General features: G+C 58.7%; 1 protein-coding gene across 4 annotated transcripts in view; it reads right to left on the bottom strand.

The window, feature by feature from the left end:
* Positions 1 to 16,333, bottom strand: part of MAD1L1 (mitotic arrest deficient 1 like 1) — a 317,349-nt gene that overhangs the window by 144,158 nt on the left and 156,858 nt on the right. For all 4 annotated transcript variants that reach the window (XM_049638985.1, XM_049638986.1, XM_049638987.1 and 1 more), the window contains one exon: positions 5,886 to 6,026. In XM_049638985.1, the coding sequence (XP_049494942.1) occupies positions 5,886 to 6,026 (141 nt within the window). The remainder of the gene's footprint in view (positions 1 to 5,885; positions 6,027 to 16,333) is intronic.

Raw genomic sequence — 16,333 nt, 5'->3', positions numbered from 1 at the left:
GGACGCCCGGCCAATCCGCGACAGGGCGCCGCAAACGCGGCCGGCCGGCAGGTCCACGACAAGGCGCTCAGCACACGCAGCATCAGGCACACGCACGTCGGGACCGGTCGGGTGCCCCTCACGCTGGCGAGGGCGGGTGTGCTAAACGAGATGAGAGACGGCGAGCGTCGCTGAGGGACGCGCTGCGCGCCGCTGGGGGGACCGCAAACGGGCGCAGCCGCCAGGGGAAACCGTGCGGAGGCTCCTCAAAAACTTAAAACTACAAGTATGACCCGCACGATCCGGTGTTCCCGTTCTGGGAACGTGTCAAAAGGAAACGAAAGCTCCCTCTCAAAGAAGGCCCGGACGCCCAGGTTCTCCGCGGCCCGGCTCACGGCGGCCCAGACACGCAAAGAGCCGAGGCGAGGCACCGCCAGTGGACGGCGGACAAACGCGCTACCCATACACGATGGAGCGTTGCTTCGCTTCGGAAAAGGATGAGACGCCGTCATCCGTGACAAGACGAAGGAACCCGGAGGACGCCGCGTGAAGCGAAAAGGAAGGAAGACACGTGAAAACGCTGCAAACCCTCACGGACACGCAGACCCTGAGGACGCCCAGCTGGCAGGAAGGGAGAGCGGCAAGGCGGTCGGCCGGGGCCAGGTGGGAGAAACGGGGTGCGGGTGAGAGCGTACTCGCTTCCGGGCGTGAGGGGAATGAGACGTGGGGGCCTCACACGCAGCAAGGGGACAGGAGCACGCTGATGATTCGGCGTCACGAGCTTGGATCCGCCAAGACAGCACATCACACTCTGCTCCCGCTACAAAAATGACCGGCGGGGGAGGCCGGGCGACGCAGGGGCGACGACGAGCCACAGCGGTGGGGTCAGCGCGGCACCACCCCGCACCCCTCGGGTGTCTGTCGTTTCGTATGGGCCGATCACACATCCGCGGAGCCGGCGGCAGCCGGCTCCGCAAGCCTAGCGCCCGCCCTTCTCAGAGCGCAGGAGGGGGCAGCGGCCCGACCCACGGGGCGGCCGGTAGTGACACGCGGAGGCCGGGGCTCCCTGAGGCGTCCTGCACGGGCCTCCCGCCTCTGTCCCGAGCACAGGAGCCAGTGCCTCCCCACGACGTCTGCCTCCCCTGGGTCTCCCACCTGCACGCTGGGGAGCATTCCCCACGGAGGGTTCCCCGGGCCCGGCTCTTCTCACTCACCCCTGCTTGTTTCCCCTTGTCTGTAATACAGTTTAACGCTGCCTCGAGATTTTCCGAGGTGTTGTGGGCGCTTTTTTCCAGGACAGTCACCCTGAGGTCTTTGTGCAAGGAGAACGACCAGACGGCGTTTGTAAGTAGCGCGGATCTGTGAGCTCCCCGGGGTTCCTCCGGAGGCCAAACCACCCCTCCCGCAGCCAGGGCAGGAGGGCGCAAGCACTGCGGTCGGACCCTCGCAGAGGCAGCGCGGGGCGGGCGGCTGGTAGCATCGGGGCGGCCATCCTCCCCGTGCTGGAAGAGGGAAGCGCTTTCGGACCCACCGCCATGTGAAATCGGGATTTTTCCTCACACCTTCCTGAAGCCAACAGCACCATTATCTGTTTTAATTAAATAAATTGGAAAAACAAATCGGGCTGATATGTTGGATCAGAGCAGCACGAGCTGCATATTTATAGCTCGGTCGACGGAGGAAGGTTCGTGACGCGCGCTATCAACCTCTGCAGCCGCTTTATTAAATGGAATAAATAAACTCCACGCAAAGTGGCACCAACTTCACTAGAGACGGGCCGCTGGGATTCTCCCAATCTCAGCATTCCCCGGTCCGCCTCACTGGGCCGTGTCTGCCGGACTCAGACGTGCTCCACGTTAGAACCACCCGATTAAGCTCAGCGAGGGAACTGCAGCGCCTGGAAAGAAGCAGGGACCTCGTCAAACTCGCCCCGCCCCCATCCTTCCCATCAGTGAACAGGGGGGCCCACTGGCGCGGCCCGTGTGAGGGCATACCGCGTGCTGTGCCGGACAGGCCGCGTGGGGCCCAGTGCCACCCAACCGGGCCCGGGAGCCCCACGCTGTTGGGGTGGCTTCACATCAAGCAGCGGCATCCCGGGGGTCCCAGGAAGAGCCGGGGCTAGACCAGGCATCCGACAACCACAGCCGGCCTCCCAATCCCAGGCCCCCCCACCTGTTTTGCCGGTAAAGTTTCAGTGGGACACAGCAGCCCCCACCATCCACAGACGGCCCGAAGCTGCCTTCCAGCTGCCACAGCCACAGAGCCGACCGTGTGGCCACACAGCCCACGGAACTTACCACCTGGCCCTCTACGGACAAGGCTGACCCGCTGACCCGAGTGAGGAGCCACGGGGGCCCGGGGTGAGGGCTGGAGCGCAGGTGGCAGCCGTGGCAGAGAGCGGGGGGTGAGAGAGAGAAGACGTAAAGGACAGCGTGAGGACCGAACACAAAGACAACAAGGAAGGAAAGAGAGCCCGCCCGGAAACGAAAGGGAAAAGCAGCAGGTGGCGGTGGGCAGAGGCAGAGAGAAAGGTGCACACCCCACCCCCGCCAGGCGCGCCGAGCGGCGGCATGGCAACGATGTTCTCTCCCTCCGTCCCCCTGGACCTTGCCTTCCAGACCGGCAATCCGTCAGGCGGGCGGGGAGCTGCGGAGAGTTAATCCGCCGCCGTAATCGGACCCCGCGGGCCGTGGGGGTGTTCTCCCTGCACGCACCTCGCGGCTCCCCGCGGCTCCTTAAGGCGGTTGAACAAAATGGGAGCGACTCCGGGGGCTCGCCAGCGAGCGCTCGGCGCAAGGCTGCTCGTCCTGGGCCTCCGTGTGCCCCCGGCGCTTTGCCTGCATCGGCGCCGTGACGGATGGCTTGACTGGGAGGCACTAAGGAACCTTAACAACCAGGTTCTATGAAGTTACGTAACTTTTCACTGTGTGCCAACGCGCGATGCTCAACGAATAAACTTCTGTCAGGCCCCCTGGAGCAGCTTTTGATGCTCTCCGAGATCCTGATACATAAAATGTTCCTGTTTAATAAATAAGAACGGGAAAACAGCCCCTGAACCCTGGAGGGCGGCACTCTGTGGCCTACAGGATCCGGGGTCAGCATGTGGCCTCTGTGACCCTGGGGGGTGGCGGGGGGGGGGGGGGCGGGGGGGCAGGGCGGGGGCCCCCGTGACTGTTCCCTACCTTGCGGCCGCTGGACTGGACCAGCGGGCCGTCCCGGCCCAAGCCCGACACTGGGCCCCAGGCCTCTCCCGAGGCTGCCTGCCCGCTGGGGGTCAGGAAGCAGGTAGGCAGAGCTGAGGTCACAGCCCAGGCCTGCAGGCAGGGAGGGGTCGGGACTCCTGTCTGGAGCGCAGCCCCACGGCTGAGAGACGGGAGAAAGGGCTTCGGGGACCCTGCGTGCCCGTGACGAGCTGCCCTGCGGGGGACAGTCTGGACCCGGAGGTCTGTCCCCCAAACCGGTCAGGCTGGAGATGGAAGGAGGGTCTGGCCAGGCCCCTCAGGCCGCCAGAGAGCAGATGCTCCCTATGAAGACCGTGAACCCACCGGCACCCTCACGTGCCCGCCCTCCATCAACGGGACGCCTGGGTCTGCAGGACTCGGCTCCACGGGAGCGTGTCGGGGCCAAACGCAGGTCAGGCCAGCATCTGGGTTTCGGTGCCTCACCTTAAAGTAAAGCTCTGTCCCTGCCTTCTGGCACGTCCATGAGGCTCCCAGACCCGGGAGTGGGCAGAAAACTAAACAGAGCAGACCCCGACTCACAGTCCACCACCACCACCCACAGGGCCCAGCACAGCAGCACCGTGCCCTTCTCTCCCGACCCCACCAGCTCCCGAGGGACCTGTTTGCTAGCTTTCAGGGGGACTGCATCCGCAGCCTGAGCCGGGACCCTCGCCCTGCCTGACCCGAGCACGGGGAAATGCCCCCGGGTGCTCTCCCTCCTCCCCTGTTCTGCAGAGAGAGCCACCACCCACGGGGCCAGGGGACAGGACAGGACAACACCCGTCAGGAGATGGACGCCGGTCACAGAAGGTGACAGCAGGAGAGGCAGAGCTGGCCCTGGGTCCCCGGTCTGGCTCCAGCTGCCACACGGTGCCCACCCCGTTCCTGCTGGTGTCGCCAATGGCAGGCATGACGTCCACGTCATCTGGGAGCTCGCCCCAAGACTTTCCTGAACCCACAACCCCCCCCCCCCCCCACCAAAGCCCCTCCTTGTGTTGCTGTGGGCTTAGTTCCTAAAGCTGGGCCCCCTTCTCCCTAACCCAGACCTCCTCCTGGGTGACAAGCGGGTCAGGGGTGCCTCTCATGGGGGAACCGGGGCGGTCCTGGTGCCACGGGAGAGCCTGCGTGAGAACGGTCGCTAGTTGCAAGGCGGCCACTGAGCGAGCCCGGTCTCCGTGCCACCGACGGGCCGCACGGAAGGAGCAGGGGAACGCGGTATCTGGCGCATCTCCGCCTCTTCCCTTCCACGCGAGACCCCCGCTAAAGAGCCACCGCCCTCCTCCAAGCGCACAAAGCGCCACTGGCTGCGTGTGCGCCTCTCTGCACACGTGCGCGGCAGGGAGCCCTGCGGTCCCGGCAAGCGGCCAGGCTGCCCCTGCTCCGGCCGCCAGAGCACCGCGTCCCACCCCACACCCTGATCAGACGGCGTGGGGCTCGCTGCGGGGGTGACACACGTCACCGCAAGTGGGCGAGACGGGGCTCCCCCACCGGCTCCCTCACACAGCGTGATGGGTCCTGGTCCCACGGCCAACTCGAGAGCAGGGGTCCCTGAGTGCCAGCAGCAGCTGGCACGGGACTGAACTCGTCGGGCACCGGGTCCCCCGGCAGAAGGAGCTCTGAGACTTGGCACGTGGTGGGCATCGCCACCCCACCCCTGCCCCAGACCCCCATCCTCACCCCTACCCCGCACCCTCCCGTGACATGTGCCAGGCAGCCACCTCGGCCTCCCGGGGAGGAGGGGGAGGACACCCTCCTCTTCTCCTGGCACAGGTTCTGAGAGAGGCCAGAGGGAGGCCAGGGGAGTCTTGGCGATGAGAGAAGGAGACAGGCCTGGGGAGCCCCCACACCCCCCACCCCGCCCCACCGCAGGCCTGAACGGAGCAGGACCTGGTGCTTCGTCTGCTGCCACCTGCTGGGGGCCAGGAGGCACACAGCACTCCACAGGGGACCCGGGCCTCTGAGAAGGGCTGGACAGGGTCCAGGCCCGACCCCCAGGGTGCACTGACCCAACCACTGCCTGCGCTCCCCCAAAGGGGGCCGGCTGCCAATCACGGGCACCTGAAGGCAGCGAGCTTCTCTCCACCTGCTTGTTGATGTTCCAGAACGGCCAGGGACAGGGAGCGGGGAGCCTGGCCGGGGAATGCCTGGCGGCCAGCCTCCCCGAGCCTGCTCCTCCCTGCAGGCAGCCGCTCGGGCCCTGGTGAGCCCTCGTGGAGGTTACCAGAGCCGGTGAGACAGACCGCGTGCAGGCCCGGAAAGGTGAGACGGGTTAACCGTGCCAGCCCGTAGGTTCTCAAGTCACCCCCATCACCCCATCACCCCAAACGCGGCCCTGGAGGTGCCAGAACCGCGGGCCTCGTACTTAAGTGAGGAGGGTGCACACGGCACACGGACAAGAGGGAGCTCTCACGTAAAACACGCCAGGGAGGACCGAAGGGGTCAGAGAGCCTTCCCCGCAAATCTCTCCTCGGTAACGTTCCACACGGCACCTGGTGTGCCGTAACCAGATGGCTATTAACACGCTGATGCTTACGGCGACTCGCTGGGTGCGGCGGGAACAGCCATTCGAACCACCGCTGAAGGTCTGCACGCGACAGCACTGCCACGGCCCCTTGGCGGCCCCCCTCCCCCGGCCGCCGGTCGGGGCGCGGAGCCCGCACGCGCCGGGCCCGCCCGCACACTCACCTCCATCTCCGAGCTGTGCGCGTGCACCTTCTGGACCATGTCCTCGGCCTCACGCATCCGACGGGTCAGCTGGGGCGAGTACTCGGCCGGGGTCAGCTCGCTGTCGTAGGACCCCAGGATGGCACGCATGCCGTCTCGCTCCTGTGGGCACACACAGCAGGCGGTCAGGCCGGGGACGGTGACGGGACCCCGGAGGAACACGCACGACGTGATAGCAGACGCCACGCGGAGGCAGCAGGAGGGTGGGGGGCTCACGCGGCCTCTCAACGGGCCGAGGGGCGTTTGGATCCTCACAGAGCCCCGTGAGGCCAAGACGGGGCCTGAGCGGCTCTGAACCAGCAGCCCGAGCACAGCCCAAGGCCGGGCTGGGCCCGGGTGCTCCCCACGACCGCCCGGCCTCGAGCTGCAGGGTCTATGGAGGCCTGTGGTGGCCAGAGCCCCCTCCCCGGGCCTGCCGACTGCCCCAGCTGCGCAGAGGCCCTCTATCCCATCCCGCCAGCCCCGGGGGCCGCCAAACTCCAGACACGGTCCCAGGAACGCAGCGGCGGCGGGACCAGGCCAGGCCGTGGGTTTGAATGCCCCACCGCCCGTGACTCCTGACCTGGCCTCTGGGCCAGGCTGCACGCAGCAGTCGGGAGAGAGGACGGATCCATCCAAGCAGCAGGCGACCGGGTGGGAGCAAGAAGCGGGATGCACGTTCCTTCCACCCAGACGCGAACCGCCCCTGGCTCCCCACTCATTAGCTCTGGCCTTAGCAAGCTCCCTGTCTCCCCACACAGCTCACAGGATGCCTGGGGCCCCAATCTCAGGCCACAGATGTGTCACTGGGCACCAGCCAGGCCCGGCACCCTTTCTCCATATCTTGCACAAAGGGAGAGCCCCCTGCAAAGACGCGCCAGGTTTCGGGGAAGGATGTACCGATGCCACTGCATCAGGACCAAGCGCCACAGAGAAGCCACTGCTCAGGGGTGTCCTGCCAGAAACGCTTATTAAGGCTGAGTGTGAACCAGAGTCAGGGGCCCTGGGAGGCATGGGCGGCTTCTCCTGCCCAGGACTGGAAGATTCCTTCCTCAGATGTTCGTGCGGGGAGACAACCTCCTGGAGGCCAGCCAGGGAAAGTCGCAGAGACCCGAGGTGTCCCTCGGTCCAGCAGCCGAGCAGCTCTGGAGGGTCTGCACAGAGGGCACCCGTACCCAGAAAGGAGCCTCTGTCTCCCCTGTGGGCTGCCCACCGTCCATCCTCGTGCCCTAGGAACCTGGACTCTTCCTCGGCCCTAACACAGGCCTGAGCTGGGGCTGGCACCTGCTCTCCCGCCCCACATTCTGCAGGCTGCTGTCACCTGGGAAGCCCGCAGGGAGAAAATCCCATCACCCCGCAGACACCCAGGTGCACCGGCACACGCGTCTCAGAGCTTCACGTGGGCCAGTGTCCCGGGGGTCAGCTCCGCAGACCGGGCTGGGGCCTGAGGGTCTCTATCGCACGCAGGCGCCCAGAGATGCCGCTGCTGCGGGACACGGAGCTCCGGGGCTCTGCCTGGGGCAGCACAGCCCAGCCCAGGGAGGAAGGGTGGGGTGTGCACGGGCCGGGTCTAGCCCGACTCTGCTCCAGCCGGGGCCCCGAGGCCGGAGCAGTCATCCCCGGCATCAGTTCCCAGATCAGTGGGTTAATCCCCGCTCACACACAGTGGACCTGAGGGCTGACGCCATCACGGATGCGGCGTCCACGCGCCGCCCCGTGAACGAGGCCCGGTGGCCTCACCCGTGTCGCCAAACACACCTCCACGGGTTCACGGCGCACCCGCTCCGGCCCCGGCACCGCCCGGCTCTGCGCCGGCCCGGCTCTCGGCCGCTGTCCCATCAGGGCAGGGCGACCAGGCGCACCACAGGGACAGTCCGCACAGGCACCTTCACGGCCCCAAAACAGTCCCCCCCACTCAACGTCCTCCGGGTTGGAGAGGCCCCTTCTTCTTGGGTGGGACCGGGGGAAGGCACAGGGCTCACGAGCCTCAGACTCGGTCTTCGCCCTGCCGCGGACTGCACAATTAGCTGATGACAAGAAATTCACCGAGAAATTAAAGTTACAAATCCAACTGGAACTGGTCGCACGTCCGTGGGAAATTTGTTTCCACAGGAAGGTTTATCGAGTGTCACAATTTTATTGAAATCCTTTATCTTCGTATTGACTTTTATGGCTCGAGCTGGTTACCGGAGTCGTCCCTACCAGAGTGCGGGCGCCCCGGGGGGCCCGGGCGGGGGGACTTGCCTTCCTGAGCAAGCTGTGATCGTCTCCCTGATTGACCAATAAATCCCCACAACCCGCCTTCCAGCACGGCACTCTTCATCGGGTCTGCGGGCGCCTCGGCCGGCGAGGAGGAAAACGTTTGGGAGCAAGTTCGTTGTTCGTTCCCGTTAAAGACGTCGCTTTGTCATTACGAGGAAAAGCGAAAGACCAAGTGTGCTGGTTTTATTTGATAATGACTTTTTAATGACCAATTCCGCTTGTGGTAAAGTTTGCTTTGTTTCCACTTGAGCAAATGCCGATGATTAATCTCTGAACAAACAGGCATCCGGTCCACGAGGAGGCCTCAGAGACTCGCCCGAAGAAGTAGAAGGGGACACTTGCCGCCGGGCGCAGAGCAGTCCCGTTGACTTCGAGCATGCCTGCTGGTCACAGAGTCATTGGCAGCTCCACGCGTGGATGAGGGCAGGGTCAGTCGCCCACGCGCAGATGAACCCCAGGCCCCGCCCCGCCCTCGCCGCCCCAGCCGTCTGGGAAGGAGTGCGCTGGCCCGGCAGCCTCGCGTGTGGGTAACAGTCACCGGCCCTCCTGCCCCCGGGCCTCCAGGACACGGAGCCTCCCTCCCCGCCAAGGGCTGACAGGCCAGTGCCCGACTCCAGGACAGACGCAGGACTGACGGCTCAAGACCCTGCCCAGCCGTCCTGTCTTCCGGCCCACCTCCCCAACCAGCGCTGAGCCCCGCAGGCAGGTTGGTACCAGGGACAGGAGGAATCTTCTGGAAGCTCTGGAATGCTCCCAGTAAGGGGCCGGAACCTGAGGAGGGCAGAGACCAGGGGCTCTGGACAAACTAAATGCTTCCTTCCTCAGCAGAAATGAGGGGACAGGGCTGGTAGGCGGTGCTGTGCGACGGTGCACAGCCAGCCCCAACACTGGCAATGAGTGGCCATCGAGGCAGGCCTCAGCCTTCTGGACAGGAAGCTGAGGCACAGGGGCTGCGCACGCACCAAGGGTCTGGGGTCTCCCGCAGGAAGGATGCCGACCCCAGGGGCCGTGGGCGTGGAGACCGAGGATCCGCGGCAACCAGCTGACATGCTCTGGAAAGCCAAGAGCGTTTGAAAAACATGCCCTACTTTGTCGGGCTTGTATCTACTGATGCGGAAGCCAGAGCCCCTCTGCGGGCAGCTCAGAACAGCGAAACCAACGCTGGCGGGCCCCGGACGCGGGCCTTCCCCCCGACCCCGGCGGTATGCATCTCAGCCGCGGCCGCTCCCCACCGCCCCAAGTACCCTCCACCAGGAGTGGTAACTTCTTCTCCATGGGGCTGGGCAGACAGGTCTGCCTGGGAAGACGACGTCCACTGTCCTCCCTGCCCTTGGGGCCCACACTGGCCGGGCCGTGCTAGCCAATCCTGCCTCCGTCCCAAGGAGAGCTCTGTTCACGGGACAGGCCTGCCAGCAGCAGGCCCCACTGCCGCCTCTCACCCCTGGCTGGTCCCGGGGACCCAGACCCCCGCCTCTGCAGTCCCACGGGCCATGGTCACCAACGCGATGCCCAGGGACACTAGCGCTCCAGCCCCCAACGCTGGGCCGGGATGCAGGCTTTTGTAATTTCCCCGAGAGGGTGCAGGAAGGAGGGAGGACACGGGGAAAGGTGCAAAGTCCGAAAAACCAGTGAGGGACATCCAGCAGGCACAGCCCCTGGGGCCTCTCTTCTGGGGTCAGGGGTCTCTCTTCCGGCCGTCTCCTCCCCTCCAGCCCAAAGCCTTCCTGTTCTGAGGCCAGGGAGGCGCGTCTGACCCTAAGCCCCCACATCACAGACCGAGCCCCCGACATGAAACCCCGACCGGTGCAAACCCTGGGTGACAGATCCCCTGGGGTGCCCCTCTTGGAGCTCCTCCCGCGTATGCCCAGACAGCAAACCCCAGCAATCCCCAGGCAGCGGCAGCCGCAGCCGCAGGCACCGCGGAGTCTGGTTCAGGGCTCAGAGCCCGTCTCCTCAGGCAATGCCCGGCCACGACGGGGACGGAGGCCAGAGGGGAGGTGCTGCTCCTGCGCACGATCGCCCTGACTGGTGTCGGATGAGCTGTGTCCTCCTGGGTTCCCAAAGACCAGAGCCGCCCTACTCCACGGGCTCCCAGGCACAGACACCCCGGCATGTGGTCCTAACAAACACTGCCCCTCGCACGTGCCCCCCTCACGTAAACTGACCCCTGAGTCTCCTGGGCTCCTCCTGAGTCCAGGGGGCGCGGCCGGCCCTGGAGCTCTGGAGCAGGAGTCTCCCGGGGAGGGACTGGAACCAGTCCCTTCCTGCAGGTGCCCGAACCAGGTGGGAGACGAGAGCAGAGAACCAGGACCAAAAAAGTCGGTATGCACAGGGGGCAAACCTTACAAAGAAACAGATGGTGGTACCTACCCACACAGGCACACACAGCGCTGACTGCCGGCAGATTAACTGTGCACAGCACCGCAAGACCACAGTGCGAGCAGGCTCGTGGCAGGAGCACACGCAGAGATCCAGGCTGGGAAAGCAGGACCACGCTCTGCCCATCAAACAAGTTGCAAAGAGAAAGTTCTAAGGACCGTAAGGTAACAGTAAAAAATACAAATAAATCACACAAGAAAAATGAAAATAGACCAGCAAGCACTGGAATTAGGAGAATTAAACCCACAGTACTCAGGTAATAAAATAATCGGAAGCAGAAATAGAAAATATGCATGGTACATTCAAAATAATAAAGAAAGGGACTTAAATTATTAGCGAGAAACAGTACATCAAAGAAGCAAATTTAAAAACAAAACCAAAATGCAAATTAAATAAAGCTCAACAAGGTAAAATAACAATTCAAAAACGTGAACAAGTAGAACGGCGATTCAGATGTGGCTGAAATCTGAGGAACAAAGCAGAAAGCAGACAAAGGACAAACCGGAAAGAGGAGGCAGTGGCTGGGTGACGGGAGCACTGGGAGGCTGAGGGTTTCTATCAGAATCAGGGAGAAACAGCACCTCGGACGGAGGGCAACAGTCAAGGTCACGACGGCTGAGAAACTTCCAGAATGGATTAGAAGCGCCCACCCTCAGCTGCAGAAGATCGCAGACCTTGCAGAGTGCGCGAGGGGCGGGGGCGGATGGGGTGCGCCCTGGGAGGGCAGACACCCACACGCGTGGATGCGGCCCCCGCAGCAGGCTGGCCACGGGAAGGCCGCCAGACGTGCCCGTCCGCGGCGACACACAGTCTGGGGCGGTAGGGAGCTGCTCACCAGCAACGACTTCACTGGAGGAGAGCACACAAGACGTATTGCCGAAGGCAAGTGGTCACGGAAGCCAGACCGAGAAAGAAGAAAGGAACACGAGCGACGCACTAGCGGCACGTGCTACCACAGCCATAACTGTGAGATCGCAGGGCGCCTGACTCATGGGTGGGGGAGGAAAAGGCAGAATGAACCTGCTCGTCACCCACTAACAAGAAATGAGTGGCGACCAACACTAGATACTTAAATACCTACGAGACGCTAAGGCTGCAGAGGAGGTGTGGGGCACAACACTTTTCTTAAGGAGATACGAGAGTAAACCATTCGCGTGTGCACACACCCACACCCACACCCACGCGGCCTGTGCAAGCCGAACCAGACCCCTGGCTGCCTCCAGGCAGGTGTTCGGGGGGGGGGGGGGGGGTTGGGCAGACGGGGCAGGGACAGGTGAACTTCTTACTGCCTACTCGTTCAGGATTTCATGACTTCTCAACTTCTCTACTGAAAAAATACCAATTAAAAATAGAAATTCAGGGGGAAAAGAATAGAACACATAATAAAAGCATTTAAGGGAGGCCTGGAGCCTTAAATTGCTCCCAAAGGGATAAAGATAGTTTACCCAGTCTATTAAATATGCCCAGGAACCTCTAAAAGAGAAGAAACCGAGAAAAATATAAAAGGGAGGGAAAAAGATGCAAGAAAAAAGAACACAGCAGGAAACTTATAAATTCAGTGTCTATATTAGAAAAGCTGAAAGCTGAAAATTAATGAGCCAGCAACCAAGTCAAAAATAAGAAAAAGAATAAAACAACACAGGCAAAGATGGGGCAAAAATGGGTATGACAAAACGAAGACAGACACGTGTCAACAGAAACTTCCCCGACTGAGACGCAGAGAGAGAAATGATGAGGAAAGCTGCGCCCCAGAACGAGGGCCAGTTACGACAGGGGTGGGCTCTGCACCATGACACCGGGAGCAGAGGAAACACCCCTCTGAACGGGAGACTTTCCAGAACGCCACCCAACCCCAGGTCCAGGGAGCTCAGAGGACCACAAGCAAGATAAACACCAAAAAACCTACACCCGGCAAATCATACTCAAACCCTGAAACCGAAGACAGAGAAATCCCACCAGAGGCAGGCAGCACGTGAGAGACCGGGGCCGGGGGCGGGGCCGGGGCCGGGGCCGGGGCCGGGCCGGGGCCGGGGCGGGGAGGGACGTCTACTTGAGCAGAGAAAAACCTGCCTCGCCCAGAACTCTGCATCCAGTGAAATCACCCTTCAGAAGCAGAGGGGAAATAAAGGCATCCTCAGACAAAAACAGCACGCGGGATCCGTCGGGGTACACCTGCCCCACAAGAAATATTAGAAGGTGCGTAGCAGTCCGAAGTCGGATCCGTGTAAAGAAAGGCAGAGCTTCGGAGAAGGAGCAGGTGAGGGGCAAGCAGTCTCTCTCACCTTCCGGGTCTTACCTGCTCTAACAGACTATGCTCACAGGAGCAGGGTTAGCAAGGCCTCAGGAGACCAGCGCTGTCATAAGGGACGGGGGGAGGGGACTTGGGACACCTGGTGCAAGGCACCGTGCTACCTGTGCGGGGGGACAGTACCGTCTAAGGATGGACTCAGACTTCCGCCAAGCTGCCAGTTCTGGGGTGAGCATGACAACACAGGACTTGAGACCCGTAACTCATGAGTTACCGGAGAAAACGAGAGAAAAACAGAGTCCCATGAAATGCTCGGCTAAAACCAAACAAGGCACCTCGACACAGAAGAGTCCAAAAGGACCAAAGAACAAGTGTCCACGTGGAAAATGCGAACCACATCACAGCGGCCAAACAAACTGCCTCGGTATCACTGCGAGCGATCTAAACACGCCAACCGGAAGATACCGTCAACGTGGATTAGAACGGGTCCAATTATATGTCTATAAAAAACCTACTGCACATATACAAACACAGACAGAAAAGTTAAAGGGTGGAGAAAGATATGTCATGCTAACCTCAGTCAAAAGACAGCAAAGCTGAAGGGGAAGCTTTACCAATCTCGGGCCAAGCAGACCTCAGGACACAGAAACGCCTATGGAGATAAGAGGGGGACTACATAATGATAAAGGGGTCAACATTCCCCCAAAGATTTACCAATCCTAAACACGTATGCATCTTTCAATAGAGGGTCAAAATACGTGAGGCAAAACTGATAAAACTTCAAGGAGAAACAGACATATCTCCTGGTGTAGCTGGAGACTTCCGTGCCCTCCATCAGTAATTGACAGATCCAGGAGGCAGAAAATCAGTAAGGATGTAGTTGAACCAAATAGCACCATCAATCAACTGGATCTAATTGACATTGATAAAATACTTCATACGCCAACGGTAGGACACACATTCCTCTCCAGCTCGTGTGGAACATTCACCAAGACAGACCACACTCTGGGCCGTAAAACACAACTAAACACACTGAAAAGGGCAGAAATCACACCAAGTAAGCTTTCAGAGCACTCTAGAATTAAAATGGAAATCAGTAATAGAAAGATGGCTGGAAAATCCCAAAATATTTAGAGATTAAACAACGCTTATCTAAATAACACACGGGTCACAGAAATCCTAAGAGAAATAGGACAGTATTTTTAACAAGATGAAATGAAAACCAACTTATCACAACGTGTAGCAAAAGCAGGGCTTCGAGGGAATGGATAGCACTGAATGCTATTTTAGGAAAGAAATCTAAAATCAATCATCAAAGCTTCTGTCTTAGAAAACGAAAGAAAGAAGAGTAATGTAAGCCTAAACCGAGCAAAAGAAAAGAAATGATGAAAATTAGAACAGAAATCAGTGAAATTGAAAACAGGAAAACAACTGAGAAAAATCAACAAAACCAAAAGTTGGTTCTTTGAGAAGATCAACGACATTGAAAAGCCTCTAACATGCTGACCGCGTCACAACCAGAGAAGACAAGACAAAACAGAAAAGACACAAATTGCTAACATTGGATGTGAGAAAAAGGTCATCACTATCAATCCCAGTAACGTGAAAAAGAGTAAGATTATTAGGAACAAATCCCTGCCCCAACACTTCGTAACTTATGTGTAATGGACCAAATCCTTAAAAGGCACAAATGATCGCAATTTGCAAGAAGAGAAACAGAAAATCTGAGTTGGCTTCTGTCTATTGAATGAAGTTGAATTGATAATAACCCTCCTAAAAAGAAGGCACCAGACTCCAATGGTTTCCTTGGTGAATTCCACCAACTATTTAATCAAGAAATGATACCAACTCCTTAAAATCTCTTGCAGAAGACAGAAGCAATCATACATACATGTTCGCAAATGATATTTACGTGTCAGCATAAATGACACGTATTTGCCAAAGCTCACAGACCCGCACAAGAGTCAACCTTACCATAAACCATGGCCGTTAATTAGAGATAACGTACCCATACTGGTGTATTCATCGTGTCAGACATGCCCCGGGAAAATTCAGGATGTTAGTGTTAGGCGAAACTGTGGGGTGGGGGAAATAATACAGAAGCCATCTCTGTACTGTCTTCTCCACTTTTTTGTAGACCCAAAACTGTTCCAAAGGAAAAAAAAAAAGTACAAAGAGCTGGACAGGAGAAAGCGGACAAGGGACTGGCCCCAGGAAGGGGGTGACTTACTCATGAGCTCACCCGGTGCAAGTCAAAAGGCAGCACAAGTACAGGCTCAAAGGGCGTGGGTGGCCAACCGAGAATTCCATACCCGGCAAAAGAATTTTTTTAAGTTTATCTACTTATTTTGAGAGAGACGGGCAGAGTCCCACGAAGAATCCACACTGTCAGCACAGAGCCCGACGTGGGGCTTGATCCCACAAACCACGAGATCGTGACCTGAGCCAAAATCAAGAGTCAGACCCTCAACCGACTGAGTCACTCAGGTGTTCCCCAGCAAAGTATTCTTTAGAAGTGAACGTGTAATGAATACAGTGTCACGCTAGGAAAAACTGAGGTAATCCCTCAGCATCAGATCCATACCGAAGGAAATACTTACTGAAGGGTGTGCCGCAAGCAGAAGGTAAGTGATCCAGATGGATGCCTAGAGAGGCTGGCGGGTAACCAACAAACACGCGTAAATGTGAATGAACACACAAAGACCACAGTAACAAACTGGACGATCACATGCAAAAGAATGAAATCGGACCACTTTCTTACACCACACACAAAAATAACCTCAAAATAGATTAAGGATCTTAAATGTGAGACTTGAACCCATGAACTCCTAGAGGAGAACACAGGTAGCAACCTCCCTGACATTGGCTGTAGTAACTTTTTTCTAGACGTGTCTCCTGAGACAAGGGAAGGAAAGGCAAAATTACCTATTTGGACTACATGATAATAAAAAGCTTCTGCCCAGAGGAAGGAGACAGTCAACAAAACTAAAAGATAACCTACAGAATGGGAGAAGATATTTGCAAATGATATATCTGATAACGGGTTAATATCCAAAATATATAATGAACTTACGCAACTCAGCACTCAAGAAACAAATAATCCAATTAAAAATGGGCAGAAAACACGGACAGACATTTCTCCAAAGGAGACATCCAGATGGCCAACAAACACATGAAAAGATGCTCAACGTCACTCATCATCAGGGAAATGCAAATCAAAACTACAACGAGATACGCTCTCACACCTGTCACGGTGGCTAAAATCAACAACACAGGAGACAGCAAGTATTGGTGAGGATGCAGAGAAAGGGAAATCCCCTTCCGCTGCCGGTGGGAATGCAAACTGGTGCGGCCACTGTGGAAACAGAATGGAGGTTCCTCAAAAAATTAAAACTAGTATGACCAAAGACAGGAATTTCACGACTGGGTATTTACCCAATGAATACGAAAACACTAATTACAAAGGATACATGCACCCCTACGTTTACTGCATTGTCTACAACAGCCCAGATACGGAAGCAGCCCAAGCATCCACTGATAG

Source organism: Panthera uncia, chromosome E3 (assembly GCF_023721935.1).
Source record: "Panthera uncia isolate 11264 chromosome E3, Puncia_PCG_1.0, whole genome shotgun sequence".
Classification (NCBI taxonomy): domain Eukaryota; kingdom Metazoa; phylum Chordata; class Mammalia; order Carnivora; family Felidae; genus Panthera; species Panthera uncia.
Note: the sequence above shows the minus strand (reverse complement) of the source record. Positions and strands in the feature narration are given on the sequence as shown.